The following is an 18,008-nucleotide window of genomic DNA, read 5'->3' as shown; positions in this document are numbered from 1 at the left end:
TTCAAACCCTCGACCAGCGGCATGTGAGGCGGACGCGCAACCAAGTGAGCTAAAACTCTTGAGGGCTAGCATGAGCCGCTAGCGCGTCTCTTTACGTGTCTGCGAGTGAGGTTTACACTGCGCTGCACGCACTCGACTGGCTGGGCCACTGTTACACATGCTCAGCTCAACAAAACAAAACATACAAGAATCAAATCCCCCTTCCAAATATTCATGCTTGGTAACATTCTGAAAAGCCGTTCAGTGATCAAGGCTGATGGAACCGGGATCATTAGGTATATAAACGAGCGCTGACAGCGGGTGGTCCGTTCTAGGTATTTAAAATGGTCTATTGGTGAAGCAGCATTGATCACGTTGGATTAGATAATTCATCAGAGGTGGGGATCTGAAGACCAGAAGGGGGGAAATCCCATGCAGCCTGCACCTCCCTACCTATATCTACCTACTCATGACCTTCCTACTAACCTACCTATAAACTGACCTTACAACTTATGACCTATCTACTGACCAAACCTACCTACAAACTGATCAAACCTATTGATGACCTACTGACCTACCTACTAAACCAATAAACTAATGACCTACCGACTGGACAAATGTACCAATGACGGATTTACCTACATACAGAACTATCTATAAACCTACCTCCTGACTGACCAAACCTATCAATGATCTACTGACCTACCTACCTACTCACCAAACCTATCAATAACCTACTGACCTACCTCCTGACTGACCAAACCTATCAATGACCTACTGACCTACCTACCTACTGACCAAACCATTCAATGACCTACTGACCTACCTCCTGACTGACCAAACCTATCAATGACCTACTGACCTACCTACCTACTGACCAAACCTATCAATGACCTACTAACCTACCTACCTACTGACCAAACCTATCAATGACCTACTGACCTACCTCCTGACTGACCAAACCTATCAATGACCTTGTTTCGGCAACTTGTCTTACCTTCTATCAAGCCGCCGCGCGAGCCAGGCGAGGGAGATTTCGGACGCACGTTCAAACAAACTTAAACTTAATTCCAACGAAAATAGGATGTAAATGTTAACGAAAAGCTTCAATCTTATTTAATTCGGTATTCGTGGTTTTGTGTTTTCGTGGTCAAAGAACTCCCGACTCCCGACTGTGGCTAGCGTTCCTTCTGTTATGCCGTTCCCCCCAGCTTCACTTCCTGTCTCCCTATAAAGAGTTCCTGGTGGTGTCATAAGGCAAAGTAAAAGTGCCAGCAGCATTTCAATGAATAAACTTAAGATTAAATTGGCCCTTACATACCGGCCCCTAATTGTGAGCCATCACGGAGAACAATTACCCAAAAAGGCGCCAATTAAAGTTCTAAATCTAATTTCCAGGTGCATTAGTCTAAATTTGAGTAAAGTACCTTTGGTGCAAGTCTCAATAGACTTTGTCTCATGTTATTTGTGATCTTATGCTTTCATCTTCAGCCTCCATAAGTAGGCATAGTTTGCTCACTGGCCTTTCAAGGATGTTCGCTTTGGTCTTCACTAAAACACTTCGCACTAGACCTTTTGATCCAGACAGAGGTTATACCACTATGCCCAGTTGCCAGGAGTTCCTAGGGGCAGTTTCATCCACAATCACAACCAGGTCTCTGGTGGTTAAATTTCTCCTGGGTCTATTCCATTTGATTTTCTCCTGCATGAAAGTTAAGTATTCCTTTATCCATCTCTGCCAGAAAAGGTCTGATATGTATTGCACTTGTCTCCATCTTCGCTGGGAGTACAAGTTTCCTTTCTGGAAGACTCCTGGTGGCATGACTGGTTTCGATTTCAACTGGAGAAGATGGTTCGGGGTAAGAGGTTCCAGGTCGTTTGGGTCACAGGTCACAGTGGTGATGGATCGGTCATTCACGATAGCCTCAACTTCACACAGTCCTGTTTGGAGAGCCTCGTCATCCAAGCGCTGTTCTTTCAGAACAGAATAAAAAATCTTTTTGACGAGACGAATCAAACTTTCCCACACTCCTCCATGATGTGCTCCTGAAGGGCGATTGAAAGACCACTTCACTCCTTGAGTAGTGCATGTTGGATTTTGGAGTGATCAATTTCCTTCAAGGCCTCTTGTAACTCTCTGTTTGCACCAATGAAGTAAGTGCCGCAATGGGATCTAATGCTTGACACGGGTCCTCTGCGGCAAATGAATCTGCGCAAAGCATTGATGCACGAGTCAGTGTTCAGGTAGCTTGCCACCTCAAGGTGCACTGCACGGTAAACAAGACAAGTAAAGGTCACTCCATAGCGTTTTACCTGCGACCTACCCCCACATGGGTGAATGGCGGTTCATCTGGGGTTATGCGGTCCTGTGGCAAATCTTCTGCTGTTCCACCTTGGCTTGATATCTTCGGCAGAAGATACACCTTTTGATGGTTTTCCTAGCCATGGCATTAGCACAAGGTAGCCAGAATCTTTCTCGCAGCTTGGCTAGCATGTGACTTCGTCCAGAGTGCCCTACTTGCAGATGGATTTGCTGTAGGATCAGTCTAGAGATGTGCGAGTTCTTTGGCAGAATTACTGGGTTCTTCATTTCACTTGGTAAGGCCATTTTGTTGAGCCTACCTCCTACTCTCAAGATATCCTGGTCCAGGATTGGGTCCAGCTTGCGGAGTGTGCTTGTTTTGGCACATGGCTGTCCTCACTTGAGTGAGTGAATCACCTGCTGGAAAGCTTTTCTTTGTTCAAAGTGTACGATTACAATTTTCCTGCAGGTCTTCTACAATAAGTTCTACTTTTGCTTTGGACTTTAGGTCAGTCTGAGTGTTTCTAGTGACTCTACGTAGTTTCTGTTCTTGCAGAAGTGCCCGAAACTTCAGCATCCCAGCTACAGCTCTTTTGAGTCTGTTCCAGTGTGAGTAATACACAATTAGCTTGTCTAATGGGCTCTTTGCTTCTACAATCAGACTGTTAACTATTGTTTCTTTTTTCACCTCGGGATCGTTTGACTCGATGGGTGGAAAATCTTTTAGCACATTTGGCCATCCAGTATCTGGTTTAGTGAGAAACTCTGGTCCTTGGAACCATCTTTTGGACTTCAGGAAAGCTTCAATGTTCAACCACGTGAAACGTCATCAGCAGGATTTTCTTTAGAGCTGATGTGCCGCCACTGGTCTTTGTCTGAAAGCTCACGGATGTCTAAAATCCTTTTGGCCACGTAGGTTTTGAATCTTCTGGTCTCATTTCTTATGTTTTTCACCACAGATTCACTGTCGGTCCAAAAGGCTGAGGGCTCTAACTCCAATTGCAGTTCTGACCTCAGCAGTCGATCCATCTTGGCTGCAAGTGTTGCTGAGGCTAGCTCTAATCTAGGGATAGTTACTTGTTTCAGCGGTGTCACTCTGGATTTCCCTAGAACAAGTGTCACATGGATTTCACCCGCTATGTTGGTCAGTCTTAGGTAGCTTACACTGACATAGCCATTTTCGCTTCCATCACAATAGTGATGCATCTGTACCTTTTCAACTTGGCCAAAGTTCTTGGGCTTTATGCATCTGTTGATTTTAATGTTGGACAGTTGCTCCAGTTCAGCAAGCCACTTCTTCCAAGGTGTGAGGTGAGTCTCTGATATGCCATCATCCCATCCGCACTTCAGTTTGCAGAGGTCTTGGATGATCTGCTTTGCCTTTAGGATGAATGGTGCCAGGAATCCTAAGGGATCATAGATAGAGCTGACGACTGATAGAATACCCCGACGCGTCAGGGGTCTGTCCTGGAGATCGATGCGGAAAATGAAGGTTTCCTTTTCAATGTTCCATTGAACTCCGAGAGCTCTCTCTAGTGGCAGCTTCTCCCTCTCCAGGTCCAGTTCTTTGATCTGCTTTGCCTTGTACTCATCGGGAATGGAAGCAAGCACAGAGCGGCTGTTGCAAACCCACTTTGTGAGCTTGAATCCACCCTGAGAGCAGAGGTCTCTGAGATCTTTGCAGAGGGTAATGGCCTGGCCTTCTGTTCCAACAGACTAAAGACAGTCATCGACATAAAATTGCATTTGATGGTCCTGCTCACCTCTTCAGCATAGCCGTGACCATGGTCATCTGCAGTCTTGCGTAGTACGAAGTTGGCACATGTTGGAGAGGATATGCTCCGAATAGGTGGACAGTCATCCGATACTCCTCGAGATTCTTTGACGTGTCGCCGTCTGGCCACCACAGGAATCTCAACAGGTCTCGTTCATCCTCATGGACACAGACTTGGTGAAACATCCCCTCTATGTCTGCCATCATAGCAATGGGTTCTTGGCGGAACCTTAGCAGAATGGCAAGGAGAGGGATTGCCAGGTCAGGTCCTTCAAGTAGTTTATCATTGAGGGATGTTTGTTGGAATGTTGATGAACAATCGAATACCCCTCTAAGGTCTTTCTTCCTTTTGTGATACACTGCATGATGTGGGATGTACCACACTTTTCCATCCTGCCTCTGAAGCCTGTCCTGTGGCACCATCTCAACATAGGTTTTCTGGATGACGTCAGTCATGAAGTTCCTGTATTCCAGAGCATAAGTTGGATCTGATTTGAACTTTCTGATCAGGTTCAGGGCTTGTTGCTTGGCAAAGTCACGGTTGTTCGGCATCATCATGTCTCGGTCACGCAGTGGAAGTGACATATAGTAATGTCCGTTCTTGAGCATTACTGAGCTTTTGGCACTCTGCATGAACTTGTGATCTTCAGCGGACATCTCTTTCTTTTCATCATATTTCCTCTCGGGAAAATCATGATTGTACGGCTGTACCAGTAGATCTTTCAACTCTGTCACAGAGATGTGGTTTGCGGAGAAAGTTGCCAATCTTGAAGACTCCTCAGCAGTGCAAGAGTTGAGTGGTCCATTGATCACCCATCCAAACACCGTCTTGACTGCATAAGGGCCGCCGTCTTCGGCATTGATAATCTGCCGTGGTTCAAAGGCTCTTGGGGCATTGGCTCCTATAAGAAGATCAATGACCGCGACAATCTCATTTAGCTTGACTTCTTTCAAGTATGGCTAGTTTGAGATGTCCTTCTGAGTTGTAACGTTATCTTTGGTCACTGGGATGGCATCTTGCGTGTAGCCCTTAGGGAGTTCCATGAAGGTGTTCCCATCCAGGTTGCCTACTTCCAGTCAGGTGATGTTTGCCTTCACAGAACGCACAGGCGGCACAGGAGTCAGAGATACTTTGATATTTGAATGTATGATCTTTTGCACATGTTCTGATGTCGCAGTCATCAGTCAACACTGCTACTGTTGTAGCAAAGCTACTGCCCTTGCTCCTTAGTGAGTTTCGCTGTTTGGAAATGGCTGCGGTCTTGGTCTTGTTGAGGTCTTGAATGTCACCAAACAGAGGGTCCAGCAGAATCCTGGCCTGCTTTTCCATAAAGGCTACAAGGCTATGGAAACGGGCTCTGTGACCTGTTCTTTCTAAGATATCACATGCAGTAGATCTCCACTTCTCTTTCAGTTTGTAGGGCAGCTTGGTAATAATCAGTTTCATGTTGGAGGGAAAATCTAACTCTTCCATGATCTTTAGGTCTTGCATTATATTGCAGCAGCCTCTAAGATACAGTGCATAGCTCTGTAGTTCCTTACCATCATCGGATTTGATATTTGTCCATTTCAGGGCCTTATCCATGTATGCCATTGTAACTCTCAAGTCATCTCCAAAGTTGTCCTGTAGGAGTCTTTTAGCCTCACGATATCCTCTTGATGGATTCATATGGAAGCAGCTTCAGACTAGTTCTCTGGGTTGTCCTGTCGTATACTGCTCCAGATAGTACAGGCGATCTTGACTGTTTGCTGTTTTGTCTTCAATGCTATATTCAAAGGCACGCATGAATGTTGTGTAACTTAGTGGGTCACCATGAAAGGTTGGTATTTCTCTAACAGGTAATAGTGCTTGCTTATGTTGCAGTACAAGTAAATCAACAATGTCATTCTGCATTTGCATGACAGAAGACATGTCATAGTCTGGACTTGGCTCAGTATGAATGGGCTTTTGACCACCGCCTTTTAGATGGATCTTATCCTGCTTGAGCTTTAAAGGGATTGGTGTCTTTGCAATCCTGACAGACTGCTTTGGAGTTGAGACTGGGCGCTTTGGTATTGCCTGCTGTTGCTTAGGGATTGTAAAAACTCTAGCAGGTCTAGGCTGTAGCAGAAACCTTTGCAGTGGTGTTTTAGGAACTGTAGATATTCTAGCAAACTCCACAGGTGACTGCCGTTGTCTATGGCTGTCTAAGTAGGAGTTCATGCCATCTTCAGACTTCACTTCCTGTCTCCCTATAAAGAGTTCCTGGTGGTGTCATAAGTCAAAGTTAAAGTGCCAGCAGCATTTCAATAAAATAAACTTAAGATTAAATTGGCCCTAACAGACCTACTGACCAAACCTATCAATGACCTACTGACCTTCCTACCTACTGACCAAACCTATCAATGACCTACTGACCTACCTCCTGACTGAACAAACCTATCAATGACCTACTGACCTACCTCCTGACTGAACAAACCTATCAATGACCTACTGATCTACCAACATACAGTCTACGATTAGTCTTCACTGATTTGCTTCCAGTTGTTTTGTTAGTGTTTAAACTGACAAACTAGTTCAAAGATCAACACAAAGATCTTTGTCAGTGACACAGAAGATAACGTCTGTAGTTTATAAAGTCATTGTCTGTAGGTTCCTACAGACACCAGACAAAGTTAAAACACTCAACTGAATAAACACCTCCTGGTGTCATGCCTGACCTTTGACCCAGCCCTGGGACCGATGTGACCCTGGAGCTGGACAGCTGGATCGATAAGTTCTGTCTGGATGCCGACGTCTTCGTCCTGGTCGGAAATGCAGAGTCGACGCTGATGAACACGGTGAGGAAATGACAGACAGACGACAGACAGACAACAGACAGACGAACGACGTTGACTCCTTTCACACGTTTAATTTGTCGTCTTCTGTTTTCAGGAGAAACTTTTCTTCCACAAAGTCAGTGAGAGAATTTCCAAACCAAATATCTTCATCCTGCACAACAGATGGGACGCGTCAGTGACAGAGCCCGAGTACATCGAGGAGGTGTGTGAGTGTGTGTGAGTGTGTGTGAGTGAGTGTATGTGAGTGTGTGTGTGTGTTTGTGTGTGAGTGTGTGTGAGTGTGTGTGAGTGAGTGTGTGTGAGTGTGTGTTTGTGTGTGTTTGCGTGTGAGTGTGTGTGTGAGTGTGTGTGTGTGTGAGTGTGTGTGAGTGAGTGTGTGTGAGTGTGTGTGAGTGAGTGTGTGTGAGTGTGTGTGTGTGTGTGTTTGTGAGAGTGTGTGTGTGTGTGTGAGTGTGTGTGTGAGAGTGTGTGTGAGTGTGTGTGTGTGTGAGTGTGTGTGAGTGTGTGTGTGTGAGAGTGTGTGTGAGTGTGTGTGTGTGTGAGTGTGTGTGTGTGTGAGTGTGTGTGTGTGAGTGTGTGTGAGTGTGTCAGCATCAAACAAACATGAGCAGCTTCACTGAAGGTAACTGGTTGATGAATGACTGTTGCTGTCCAGGTGAGGAAGCAGCACCTGGACCGCTGTGTGAGTTTCCTGGCGGAGGAGCTGAGGGTGGTCGGACTGGACGAGGCTCCGGGGAGGATTTTCTTCGTCTCAGCTAAAGAGGTTCTGAGCTCTAGGACGCAACGAGCGCAGGGCATGCCTGAGACAGGTGAGACAGGTGAGACAGGTGAGACAGGTGAGACAATGATGATCGGCGACTGTATATAAAGACAATCACTGAGTGTATATAAAGACAATCACTGACTGTATATAAAAACGATCAGCTGACTGTCGTACTGACGCTGGACTTCCTGTTTCCTCCTGCAGGTGGCGCTCTGGCTGAAGGTTTCCAGGACAGGCTGCGAGAGTTCCAAAGGTTTGAGAGGACGTTTGAGGTGCGTAGCAGATCTGGTGAGCTTCATCCTGTGATGTTCACAGTGAGGTGACCTCTGACCTCTGACCTGCAGGAGTTCATCTCTCAGTCTGCAGTGAAGACAAAGTTTGAGCAGCACACGGTCAGAGCCTGGCAGATCACCGATGCCATCAAGGCCGTGATGGACGCCATCAACATCGCCTCCGCCGACAGGAAGTGAGGGAAACCGGCGACTGTACCTGACCTTGTTAACTAATGTCCTAGTGTGACTGACCTTGAACTTTGACCTCTGACCTCAGGATCTGCTGCCTGGAGCAGAGAGAGGACCAGAGAGACCGGCTGGAGGTCGTCAGAGGTCAAATCAACCGTCTGAGCGACGACGTCAGAGACAAGATCAAGACCCTGACTGATGATGTCACTGCCAGGGTGAAGACTCACTTACTCACTTACTCTCTGACATCGACTCACTGACTCACTGACTCTCTGACATTGACTCACTGACACTGACTCAATTTCAATTTTTCAATTTTATTTGTATAGCGCCATATCACAACATACATTGTCTCAAGGCACTTTACATAGTGAGGTCAATATTACAATATACAATAAACTCACTGACACTGACTCACTGACTCTCTGACACTGACTCACTGACACAAGTTAAAAGCAACCTTTCTTTTGATGTGTATGTGTGTATGTGTGTGTGTGTGTGTGTGTGTGTGTGTGTGGTCAGGTGACCTCGGCTCTGTCAGATCAGATCCGTTCACTTCCTGTCCTGGTGGAAGAGTTCAGGGCCGGCTTCACCCCGACACAAGAAACTCTGCAGCTCTATAAGACTGTGAGTGCTGCAGCACTGACTCAGGAGTAGTCAGTACTGACCCTGGTGTCAGTACTGACCCTGGTGTCGGTCGTCTGTTGAGTCTCTCTTGTGTTTCAGAAGCTGCAGCAGCACGTGGACGAGCGGCTCGTCGGAGGTTTGGCTCATCGCTGCTCCGTCGGCGTCTTCAGGGACGTGACTGACGCCCAGAGACACATGATCGGTAACTTCCTCCTCCGAGCCTCAGATCCTGCCCACACGTCCGTGTCACAGGTTAAGTGATGATGTCATTGAAGGTTTGTTTGTCTGCTCCGCCCTCAGACAGCGTCCGTCCTCTGTTGTCTCCGTCCGTCCAGGAGCAGCTGTCCGCTCCCTCCGCCTCCTTCCAGCTGACCTACGACCTCGGCCTCGCCGCCCTCTGTGCAGACTTTCGTGAGAACATCGAGTTCCAGTTCTCTCTGGGCTGGACCGCCCTCGTCACTCGCTTCATCGGAGTCGCCAACGCCAAGCGAGCGCTGAGCGGCGGTGCCGAGCCACGACCGCAGGTCAGGTCACCGAGGTTGGGTTAGGTCTGGTCAGGTTGGGTCAGTTGTTTTTCAGCATCGCTGTATCGTGACTCTGCGTCTCTCTGCAGGACGCCTCGTCCTTCAGGGATGAGGTGGTGGTTTCCATAGCGACGGGCCTGGTTTCCGCGACGTCCCGAGCATCCATGACGGTGCTGGTGATCGGTGGAGTGGTGAGTTACGTCCTCCATTTTCATCTGTCTGTCAGCAGGATTACTGATGTGTGTGTTGTCGTTGCAGGTGTGTGTGTGTCTCAGGTGTGTGTTGTTGTCGCAGGTGTGTGTGTTGTTGTTGCAGGTGTGTGTGTGTCTCAGGTGTGTGTTGTTTTTGCTGGTGTGTCTCAGGTGTGTGTTGTTGTTGCAGGTGTGTGTGTGTCTCAGGTTTGTGTTGTTGTTGCTGGTGTGTGTCTCAGGTGTGTGTTGTTGTTGTAGGTGTGTGCATGTCTCAGGTGTGTGTTGTTGTTGCAGGTGTGTGTCTCAGGTGTGTGTTGTTGTTGCAGGTGTGTGTCTCAGGTGTGTGTTGTTGTCGCAGGTGTGTGTCTCAGGTGTGTGTTGTTGTTGCAGGTGTGTGTGTGTCTCAGGTGTGTGTTGTTGTTGCAGGTGTGTGTGTGTCTCAGGTGTGTGTTGTTGTTGCAGGTGTGTGTCTCAGGTGTGTGTTGTTGTTGCAGGTGTGTGTCTCAGGTGTGTGTTGTTGTCGCAGGTGTGTGTGTGTGTGTCTCAGGTGTGTGTTATTGTCGCAGGTGTGTGTCTAAGGTGTGTGTTGTTGTCGCAGGTGTGTGTGTGTGTGTGTCTCAGGTGTGTGTTGTTGTCGCAGGTGTGTGTCTCAGGTGTGTGTTGTCGTTGCAGGTGTGTGTGGGTCTCAGGTGTGTGTTGTTGTTGCAGGTGTGGCGTTCTGTGGGCTGGCGTCTCATCGCTCTCTCCCTCTCACTGTACGGTCTCCTGTACCTGTACGAGAAGCTCACCTGGACCGACGGCAGCAGGGAGCGCGTTCTGAAGCAGCAGTTTGTGGAGCACGCCGCCCACCGCCTCAGAGCCATCATCCCTGTCACCAGCTCTTTCTGCAGCCAGCAGGTTTACAAGTAAGCCCCACCCCTCCACACCCGTCAGTCACAGCCACTGACCAAACACCTGAGATCTGAGGGATGTGATCTGTGTCTGTCGCAGGGAGCTGTCGGCCACGTTCAGTCGTCTGAGTCAGAGAGTCGACCTGAGCGACGCCGAGCTGGAGGGAAACATCCGCCAGCTGAGTGTCAGGATCCAGAGACTGGAGAACATCCAGAGGAGGTCAAAGGCCTTCAGGTCAGAGGTCACGCTAGGGTCACACCCACACTGGGCTCAGAGCCAATCTTAGACCAGGATTCAAACCTGAGTCCCAGTCTGACCGAACAGGTTCTGTCCTGGTCTCCATTAATCTGCCAACAAAACACCCAAAAACATTATATACAGTCGCTGATCGTCTTTATATAGTCAGAGATCGTCTTTATATAATGTGATCGTCTTCATATACAGTCAGTGATCGTCTTTATATACAGTAGGTGATCATCTTTATATAATGTGATCGTCTTCATATACAGTCAGTGATCATCTTTGTATACAGTCGCCGATCGTCTTTATATAGTCACTGATCGTCTTTATATAGTCACTGATCGTCTTTATATACAGTCTCTGATCGTCTTTATATACAATCGCTGATTATCTTTATATAATCAGTGATCGTCTTTATATAGTCAGTGATTGTCTTTATATACAGTCAGTGATAATCTTTATATAGTCAGTGATTGTCTTTATATACAGTCAGTGATCGTCTTTATATAGTCAGTGATCGTCTTTATATACAGTCGCTGATCGTCTTTATATACAGTCGCTGATCGTCTTCATATAATGTGTTTGTCTTCATATAGTCAGTGATCGTCTTTATATACAGTCAGTGATCGTCTTTATATACAGTCAGTGATAGTCTTTATATACAGTCAGTGATCATCTTTATATACAGTCAGTGATCGTCTTTATATAGTCGTTGATCGTCTTTATATAGTCACTGATCGTCTTCATATAGTCACTGATCGTCTTTATATACATTCTCTGATCGTCTTTAAATACAGTCGCTGATCGTCTTTATATAATCAGTGATCGTCTTTATATACAGTCGCTGATCGTCTTTATATACAGTCAGTGATCGTCTTTATATAGTTAGTGATTGTCTTTATATACAGTCAGTGATCGTCTTTATATACAGTCGCTGATCGTCTTCATATACAGTCACTGATCGTCTGTATATACAGTCACTGATCGTCTTTATATACAGTCAGGGATCATCTTTATATAGTCAGAGATCGTCTTTATATATTGTAATTGTCTTCATATAGTCAGTGATCGTCTTTATATAGTCAGTGATCGTCTTTATATAGTCGCTGATCGTCTTTCTATAGTCACTGCTCGTCTTTATAGTCACTGCTCGTCTTTATAGTCACTGATCGTCTTTATATAATCAGTGATCGTCTTTATATACAGTCAGTGATCGTCTTTATATACAGTCAGTGATCGTCTTTATATACAGTCAGTGATCGTCTTTATATAGTCAGTGATTGTCTTTATATACAGTCAGTGATCGTCTTTATATAGTCAGTGATCGTCTTTATATACAGTCAGTGATCGTCTTCATATAGTCAGTGATCGTCTTTATACACAGTCGCTGATCGTCTTTATATACAGTCGCTGATCGTCTTTATATACAGTCAGTGATCGTCTTTATATAGTCGGTGATCGTCTTTATATAGTCGGTGATCGTCTTTATATACAGTCGCTGATCGTCTTTATATAGTCAGTGATCGTCTTTATATACAGTCAGTGATCATCTTTATATACAGTCACTGATTGTCTGTATATACAGTCACTGATCGTCTTCATATACAGTCACTGATCGTCTGTATATACAGTCACTGATCGTCTTCATATACAGTCACTGATCGTCTGTATATACAGTCAGCGATCGTCTACATAACGTCACTGACTGATTGATTGATCCTTAGGAACCGAGCCTCGGAGCTGGAGTCTCAGCTGGAGAACTTCTCTGTTCAGTATCTGCAGTGAAACAGAAGAACGGCGCCTCCTGCTGACAGGATCCTTCATCAGCTGACCTGCCGTCAGAACAGATGATGTCATATTCACATACACTGATGTGTAAAAGTATCAAGTCTGATAAAAACACTGAAATTGAGCTGATATAAGTAGAGTTCTTGTGAGGTACTCAGTTACTTGACATCAGTTCACAGTTCAGAGGTCGTAGGTCATCAGTTCACAGTTCAGAGGTTGTAGGTCATTGGTCCACAGTAGAAACCTGTACAAGGTCCTTAGAGGTCATGGTCGTCAGAGGAAATGAAATCAAAGTCAAATCTAATGAGTTTGTTGGAAGTTTGGTTTATTTTGTGATTCACAGACTCTATTTACCAGCTGAAGAAGAAACTCAATAAATTACTTTGTTCAATGTGTCGAGTCGTCAAACTTCATCTTCAGAACTTTGATCCTGTTGTTTACACCTGATCACATTCACAACTGCTGTGAACACGTCTGTCCACAAACATCCAGAAGGAGGAGAAGAGGAAGAAGGAGAAGAAGAAGAAGACTTTGACTTTTAACGCAACTTTATTTATACAAAGTATTCAAAACAAATCCTTAAATAAAAACCTCAAAAGAAAAGAGTACAAATATATGGTAAAAATTGCTAAAGATTCAGCACGAGAGAGCCGTCCTCCCCCAGTGAGCACAGGACCTGCCTGACGCCCCAAACAACCCTGAAACCATCTATATTGTTGGTGAGTCTGAAAAAAGAGTGCTCGATCCTCAGTCTGGCAGCGACCAAACCCCTCAGACACAGGACTGCATCGGTCCAGCCTGCTCCCAACATCATGTTCTTCCTACTCTTCCATATCGCTAGTTTGGCATTAGCTAAAATGAAATTTATCAAAACCTGGGTTTTCTTTTTCTTTGGTGAATAGTTGGGACCAAAAACAAAGAGGGGAGAGAAAAAAACTCTCCTAGACCCTCCACCCACTCCTTCACAAGCCCGAACAGAGCAGCCAATCGAGGACAAGACACCACCAGATGTTCGACGGTCTCAGAAACTGAACAGAAAGGACAGCCGTCCCCAGTGCTCGGGTCCAGGCGAGCTCGGTATCTGTTTGTAGCTAATGCTCCATGTATAATCCTCCACTGGATGTCAGCCATCCTCTTTTCAACAGGAGGCTTATACAGGACCCGCCAGCTACCTTTAGGGGAAACGTCTGAGCCAAAAACCTCAGTCCACCTCGACTCTCTGACTCCTGCAAGTGACCGATGGTTCAGGACCTTCACGCAGCTGGAGTAGAGCTGCTTCCCTCCACAGGAGCCGAATGTTCCCAGTGCTGGCGTCTTCATTGAAAGCAGCAGGCCACTCCGCTCGCTCCACCCCTCCACAGTCGGACTCACACTCAGGGAGGGGAAAACATACTTGTGGCCTTCAGTCCACTGGTCGGCCAGACTTCGACTCTGAGCGTGAGCCCGGAGAGGAGCCGATAGGGACTGCAGCACCTCCTCCACCAGGTTCTGCAACACTCTGATTGACCTGATTCCCGTGATTTCAGCCAACCGCTCCACTGACGCAGTCGTGAGGTGGCCCAGCTTCACTACGCCGGCCTCCACAAACCTACCTCTCAGGGTGGCTGAAGAGAAAACAGTGGCAGACAGGAAACAGTTGGAAAATAATGGTTCCTCAAACAGCCACATACCAGGTTCAGGGTCAGGAGGCCGAGTGAAACTAAGAGTCCTCCAGGCATCCATCACCGAGCAGTAGAATGGAGTGAGACCAGACAAGTCAAAGTCAGATGATCTTACCAGGAACAGCTGCTTATCGAGGCCGAGCTGCCCGGCCTTCCGGAGCAGCAGCCGGGCCACAGTCGACCAGCAGAGGGAGACGTTGTACAGCAGCCGCTGAGCTGCCTGAAGTCTGAAGGCCGCAGTCCTGGAGATGACATCTATGAGGCCCTGACCCCCCTCTGCCACCGGAAGGTACAGGACCGACGCCCGCAGCCAGTGACGCCCCGACCAGAAAAAGTCCACAATCAGCCGCTGCAGTTGCTCCAATCGGCCCGGTGGTGGAGGTAGCACTTGCAGTCTGTGCCACAGAGACGAGGCAACGAGGTTATTGACAATCAGAGCTCTTCCCCTGTAGGACAACTGGGGTAGCAACCATTTCCATTTAGACAACTTAGCTTGCACCTTTCCCAGCACTCCCTCCCAGTTCTGCCTTTCTGTGTCCTCACTCCCTAAAAAAACTCCCAGGACCTTCAAACCTTTGTTTCCCCAGGTAAGATTCCCAGGAAGACTGGGAGTGTTTTCCCTGTTCCACTGGCCAATCAAAACCGCCTCACTCTTTCCCCAGTTAACTTTAGCCGAGGAAGCTTTCCCATAAAGTGCTAAACTGCCCTCCAGCTCCTGAATGCCCCCCTGACCCTGGACAAAGACATTTATGTCATCAGCATAAGCTGATACGATCACAGGTGGGCTGTGGGACAGTTCAGGCAGGCGGAGACCCCTCAGTCTGTTTCTAAGCCTAAATAGAAGAGGCTCGATGGCCATACTATAGAGCTGGCCTGAGATGGGGCAGCCCTGTCTGATCCCTCTCTTTACCGGTATCGGACAGCTCAGTCCTCCCCCCACCTTCACAACACAACATGCATCACTGTACATTAGGTTCACCCATGATAGAAAGTGCTCCCCGACACCAAACGCCTTCAGTGTGGCAAACAAAAAGGAATGATCTACATGAGCAAACGCTTTTTACTGGTCAATAGAAATTATTCCAACATTCACTTTGTACAAATTACACACATCAAAAATGTCTCTCATTAAAAACACATGGACCTGTCAGGGACACAGTATGACTGATCAGCACCAACCAACAGTTCAATAAATACTTTGTCTATTTGCTAAAACCTTTGATAAAATTTTATAATCTGTGCAGAGAAGAGCTACTGGTCTCCAGTTCTTTAGAAGAGTCAGATCTCCCTTCTTGGGGAGCAGGGAAATCACAGCACGCCTGCAAGAGGCAGGAAGAGTTCCTGTGTTAAAAGACTCTTTAAAAACGGTAGGTCGTGGCCCAGTATGTTCCAAAAATGTTTTAAAAAATCAGCAGGTAATCCATCCATGCCTGGAGCTTTGCCAGAGGCCATCCGAGACACGGCAGCAGTTAGTTCGTCCAGTGAGAGGTCCGAGCTCAAGGCCTCCCCCGGACTCAGCTGTGGAAGATCTTGCAGAAGCTCTGCAGCAGCATCCACATCACAGTCATCTGCCTTGAACAGGTCAGTATAGAACGACACTGCATGCTTCCTCATCACGGCCGGTTCAGAGGTCAAACTTCCGTCAGGCAGTCGGAGACGCACCATGTGCTTCCTCTGGGCCACTGATCGTTCCAAATTAAAAAAGAAAGTAGTTGGGGCATCAATGTCTCTGAGAGAGGTAAAACGGGCTCGGACTAAAGCTCCTTTAGCTCTCTCCTGTAGAAACCAGTTTAGTTGCTGCTTTTTTGAGCGTAATAAGTCATTTCTTGGCCCAGACACACTCTCCAGCTCTATGATCTCAGCCTCTAGCTTCTCCAAAGATCTCCTGACATTTGCACTGGAGAAAGAGATGTACTGCTGGCAGAACACCCTGATCTGACCCTTTCCTACCTCCCACCACTGAGTGAGGGAGGGGAAATCCTCTTTGCTGGATCTCCAGTTCGCCCAAAATAATTTAAAATTCTCACAGAAATTGAAATCATGTAAAAGCTTAACGTTAAAGTGCCAAAAAGATCTTGATTTTTGGGTGGACAATAGAACTATTTCTGTTAAAAGTAAATGATGGTCTGTAAAACCAACAGGGAGGATTTGACATTTTGCAATAGGTGTGTTAAAGGAAGCAGAAATGTAAAATCAATCTAACTCCGCCATCTAATATTTTTACCCATGAGTATTGTCTTGCTAAAAGATTCTTCATTCTCCACACATCAACCAGGTCAGCTTCTTTTACCAGATTAGAAAGAAAAGAGGATGACGGAGGATGGGGCTCCTGTACTGTCCTGTCTAAAGTGGCAGTGCAACAGTTCCAATCCCCCCCAAGTACAACACACTCCCCCTGATCAATACTATTAAAAACGTGCTTTAAGGATTTAAAAAGGGCCAAACGCTCAGGACCGTTGTTTTGAGCATAAATATTAATAAAAATAAAAATAAACTCCTGTATCTCTGCCTTCACCAGGAGGGCCCTGCCTGCCATGATCTCTGTGCTGGATATGATCTTTGCATTTATATTTTTGGAAAATAAGATGGCGATTCCAGCACTAAGGCTAGAGCCATGGCTGAGCACCCGTGGCCCCTCCCACCATAAACCCCAATCTGTCTCATTCAGGCTGTCACTATGTGTTTCCTGCAAAAAGATAACATGTGCTCTTTTCTGTCCACAGATCTCGGACACCAACTTTCTTTTCTGCGCACTTCTACCCCCTTTTATATTTAAAGACACCACCTGTAAGTTCTGCATAAAAAAAGAAAGGGGAGAGTTCAGGAAAAAGATGGACAGAGAAAAACAGAGATGAAACACCCAGTATTGTATGAACATGCTTCTTTATTTAAGGGTATTCCTTCTCTTTATTGGTTTTGCACCTTTAAGTCCTCTTCTCAAAGAAGTAACATGTTTCCTCAGACGGTAACGCCTCTTCTCATCCAGAAGGTCGAACCCTACGACCCTCTGGAGTGTGCTCACCGTCTGAATAAACTTTCTTCCATCTGGGAAATAGTCTTTTATATTGACTGCTCTGCCTAAAGAATCATCGAGGAAGTGGTTCATCTCTTCCAAGGAATACAAGTCACTATTCTGTGAGATACTGTCTAGAGACACATTGTCAGATTCAGAATCTGCCTCCATCTCAATCACCTGACTCCAGCTCAGCTCTGCCTGCTGCCCAGCACCACACTGCAGCCCCCCCTGTTCTATCTCAGCTGCCTCCCCCTGCACTGACCCCCCCCCACCTCACCAGTCTGTCTCCCCACCTCCCCAGTCTGTCCCCCCACCTCACCTGTCTGTCCCCCCACCTCCCCAGTCTGTCTCCCCACCTCACCTGTCTGTCTCCCCACCTCACCTGTCTGTCCCCCCACCTCCCCAGTCTGTCCCCCCACCTCCCCAGTCTGTCCCCCCACCTCAACTGTCTGTCTCCCCACCTCCCCAGTCTGTCTCCCCACCTCAACTGTCTGTCTCCCCACCTCACCTGTCTGTCCCCCCACCTCCCCAGTCTGTCCCCCCACCTCAACTGTCTGTCTCCCCACCTCACCTGTCTGTCCCCCCACCTCCCCAGTCTGTCTCCCCACCTCACCTGTCTGTCTCCCCACCTCACCAGTCTGTCTCCCCACCTCACCAGTCTGTCTCCCCACCTCCCCAGTCTGTCTCCCCACCTCACCTGTCTGTCTCCCCACCTCACCTGTCTGTCTCCCCACCTCACCTGTCTGTCCCCCACCTCCCCAGTCTGTCTCCCCACCTCACCTGTCTGTCTCCCCACCTCACCAGTCTGTCTCCCCACCTCACCTGTCTGTCCCCCCACCTCCCCAGTCTGTCTCCCCACCTCACCTGTCTGTCTCCCCACCTCCCCAGTCTGTCTCCCCACCTCAACTGTCTGTCTCCCCACCTCACCAGTCTGTCTCCCCACCTCACCTGTCTGTCCCCCCACCTCCCCA

At 47.2% G+C, this 18,008-nt stretch overlaps 1 protein-coding gene across 5 annotated transcripts in view; it reads left to right on the top strand.

Moving 5' to 3' along the window:
- Positions 1-12,755, top strand: part of mfn1a (mitofusin 1a) — a 15,559-nt gene extending 2,804 nt beyond the window's left edge. Inside the window, exons 6-18 of one of the 5 annotated variants that reach the window (XM_035634813.2) lie at positions 6,767-6,875; positions 6,970-7,077; positions 7,531-7,684; positions 7,843-7,910; positions 7,983-8,104; positions 8,188-8,314; positions 8,622-8,726; positions 8,826-8,928; positions 9,027-9,250; positions 9,340-9,441; positions 10,150-10,346; positions 10,432-10,566; positions 12,297-12,755. In XM_035634813.2, coding sequence (XP_035490706.1) covers positions 6,767-6,875; positions 6,970-7,077; positions 7,531-7,684; positions 7,843-7,910; positions 7,983-8,104; positions 8,188-8,314; positions 8,622-8,726; positions 8,826-8,928; positions 9,027-9,250; positions 9,340-9,441; positions 10,150-10,346; positions 10,432-10,566; positions 12,297-12,357 — 1,615 coding nt within the window. In that variant the 3' untranslated portion in view covers positions 12,358-12,755. Of the gene's footprint in view, positions 1-6,766; positions 6,876-6,969; positions 7,078-7,530; positions 7,712-7,842; positions 7,911-7,982; positions 8,105-8,187; positions 8,315-8,621; positions 8,727-8,825; positions 8,929-9,026; positions 9,251-9,339; positions 9,442-10,149; positions 10,347-10,431; positions 10,567-12,296 lie in introns of all 5 variants that reach the window. The other 4 variants (XM_035634812.2, XM_035634811.2, XM_035634814.2 and 1 more) reach the window with 4 other exon arrangements.
- The last annotated feature ends 5,253 nt before the right edge of the window (positions 12,756-18,008 follow it).

The sequence above is a fragment of the Scophthalmus maximus genome, chromosome 5, assembly GCF_022379125.1.
Source record: "Scophthalmus maximus strain ysfricsl-2021 chromosome 5, ASM2237912v1, whole genome shotgun sequence".
Lineage (NCBI taxonomy): Eukaryota > Metazoa > Chordata > Actinopteri > Pleuronectiformes > Scophthalmidae > Scophthalmus > Scophthalmus maximus.
This window is presented reverse-complemented; position numbering and strand designations above follow the sequence as displayed.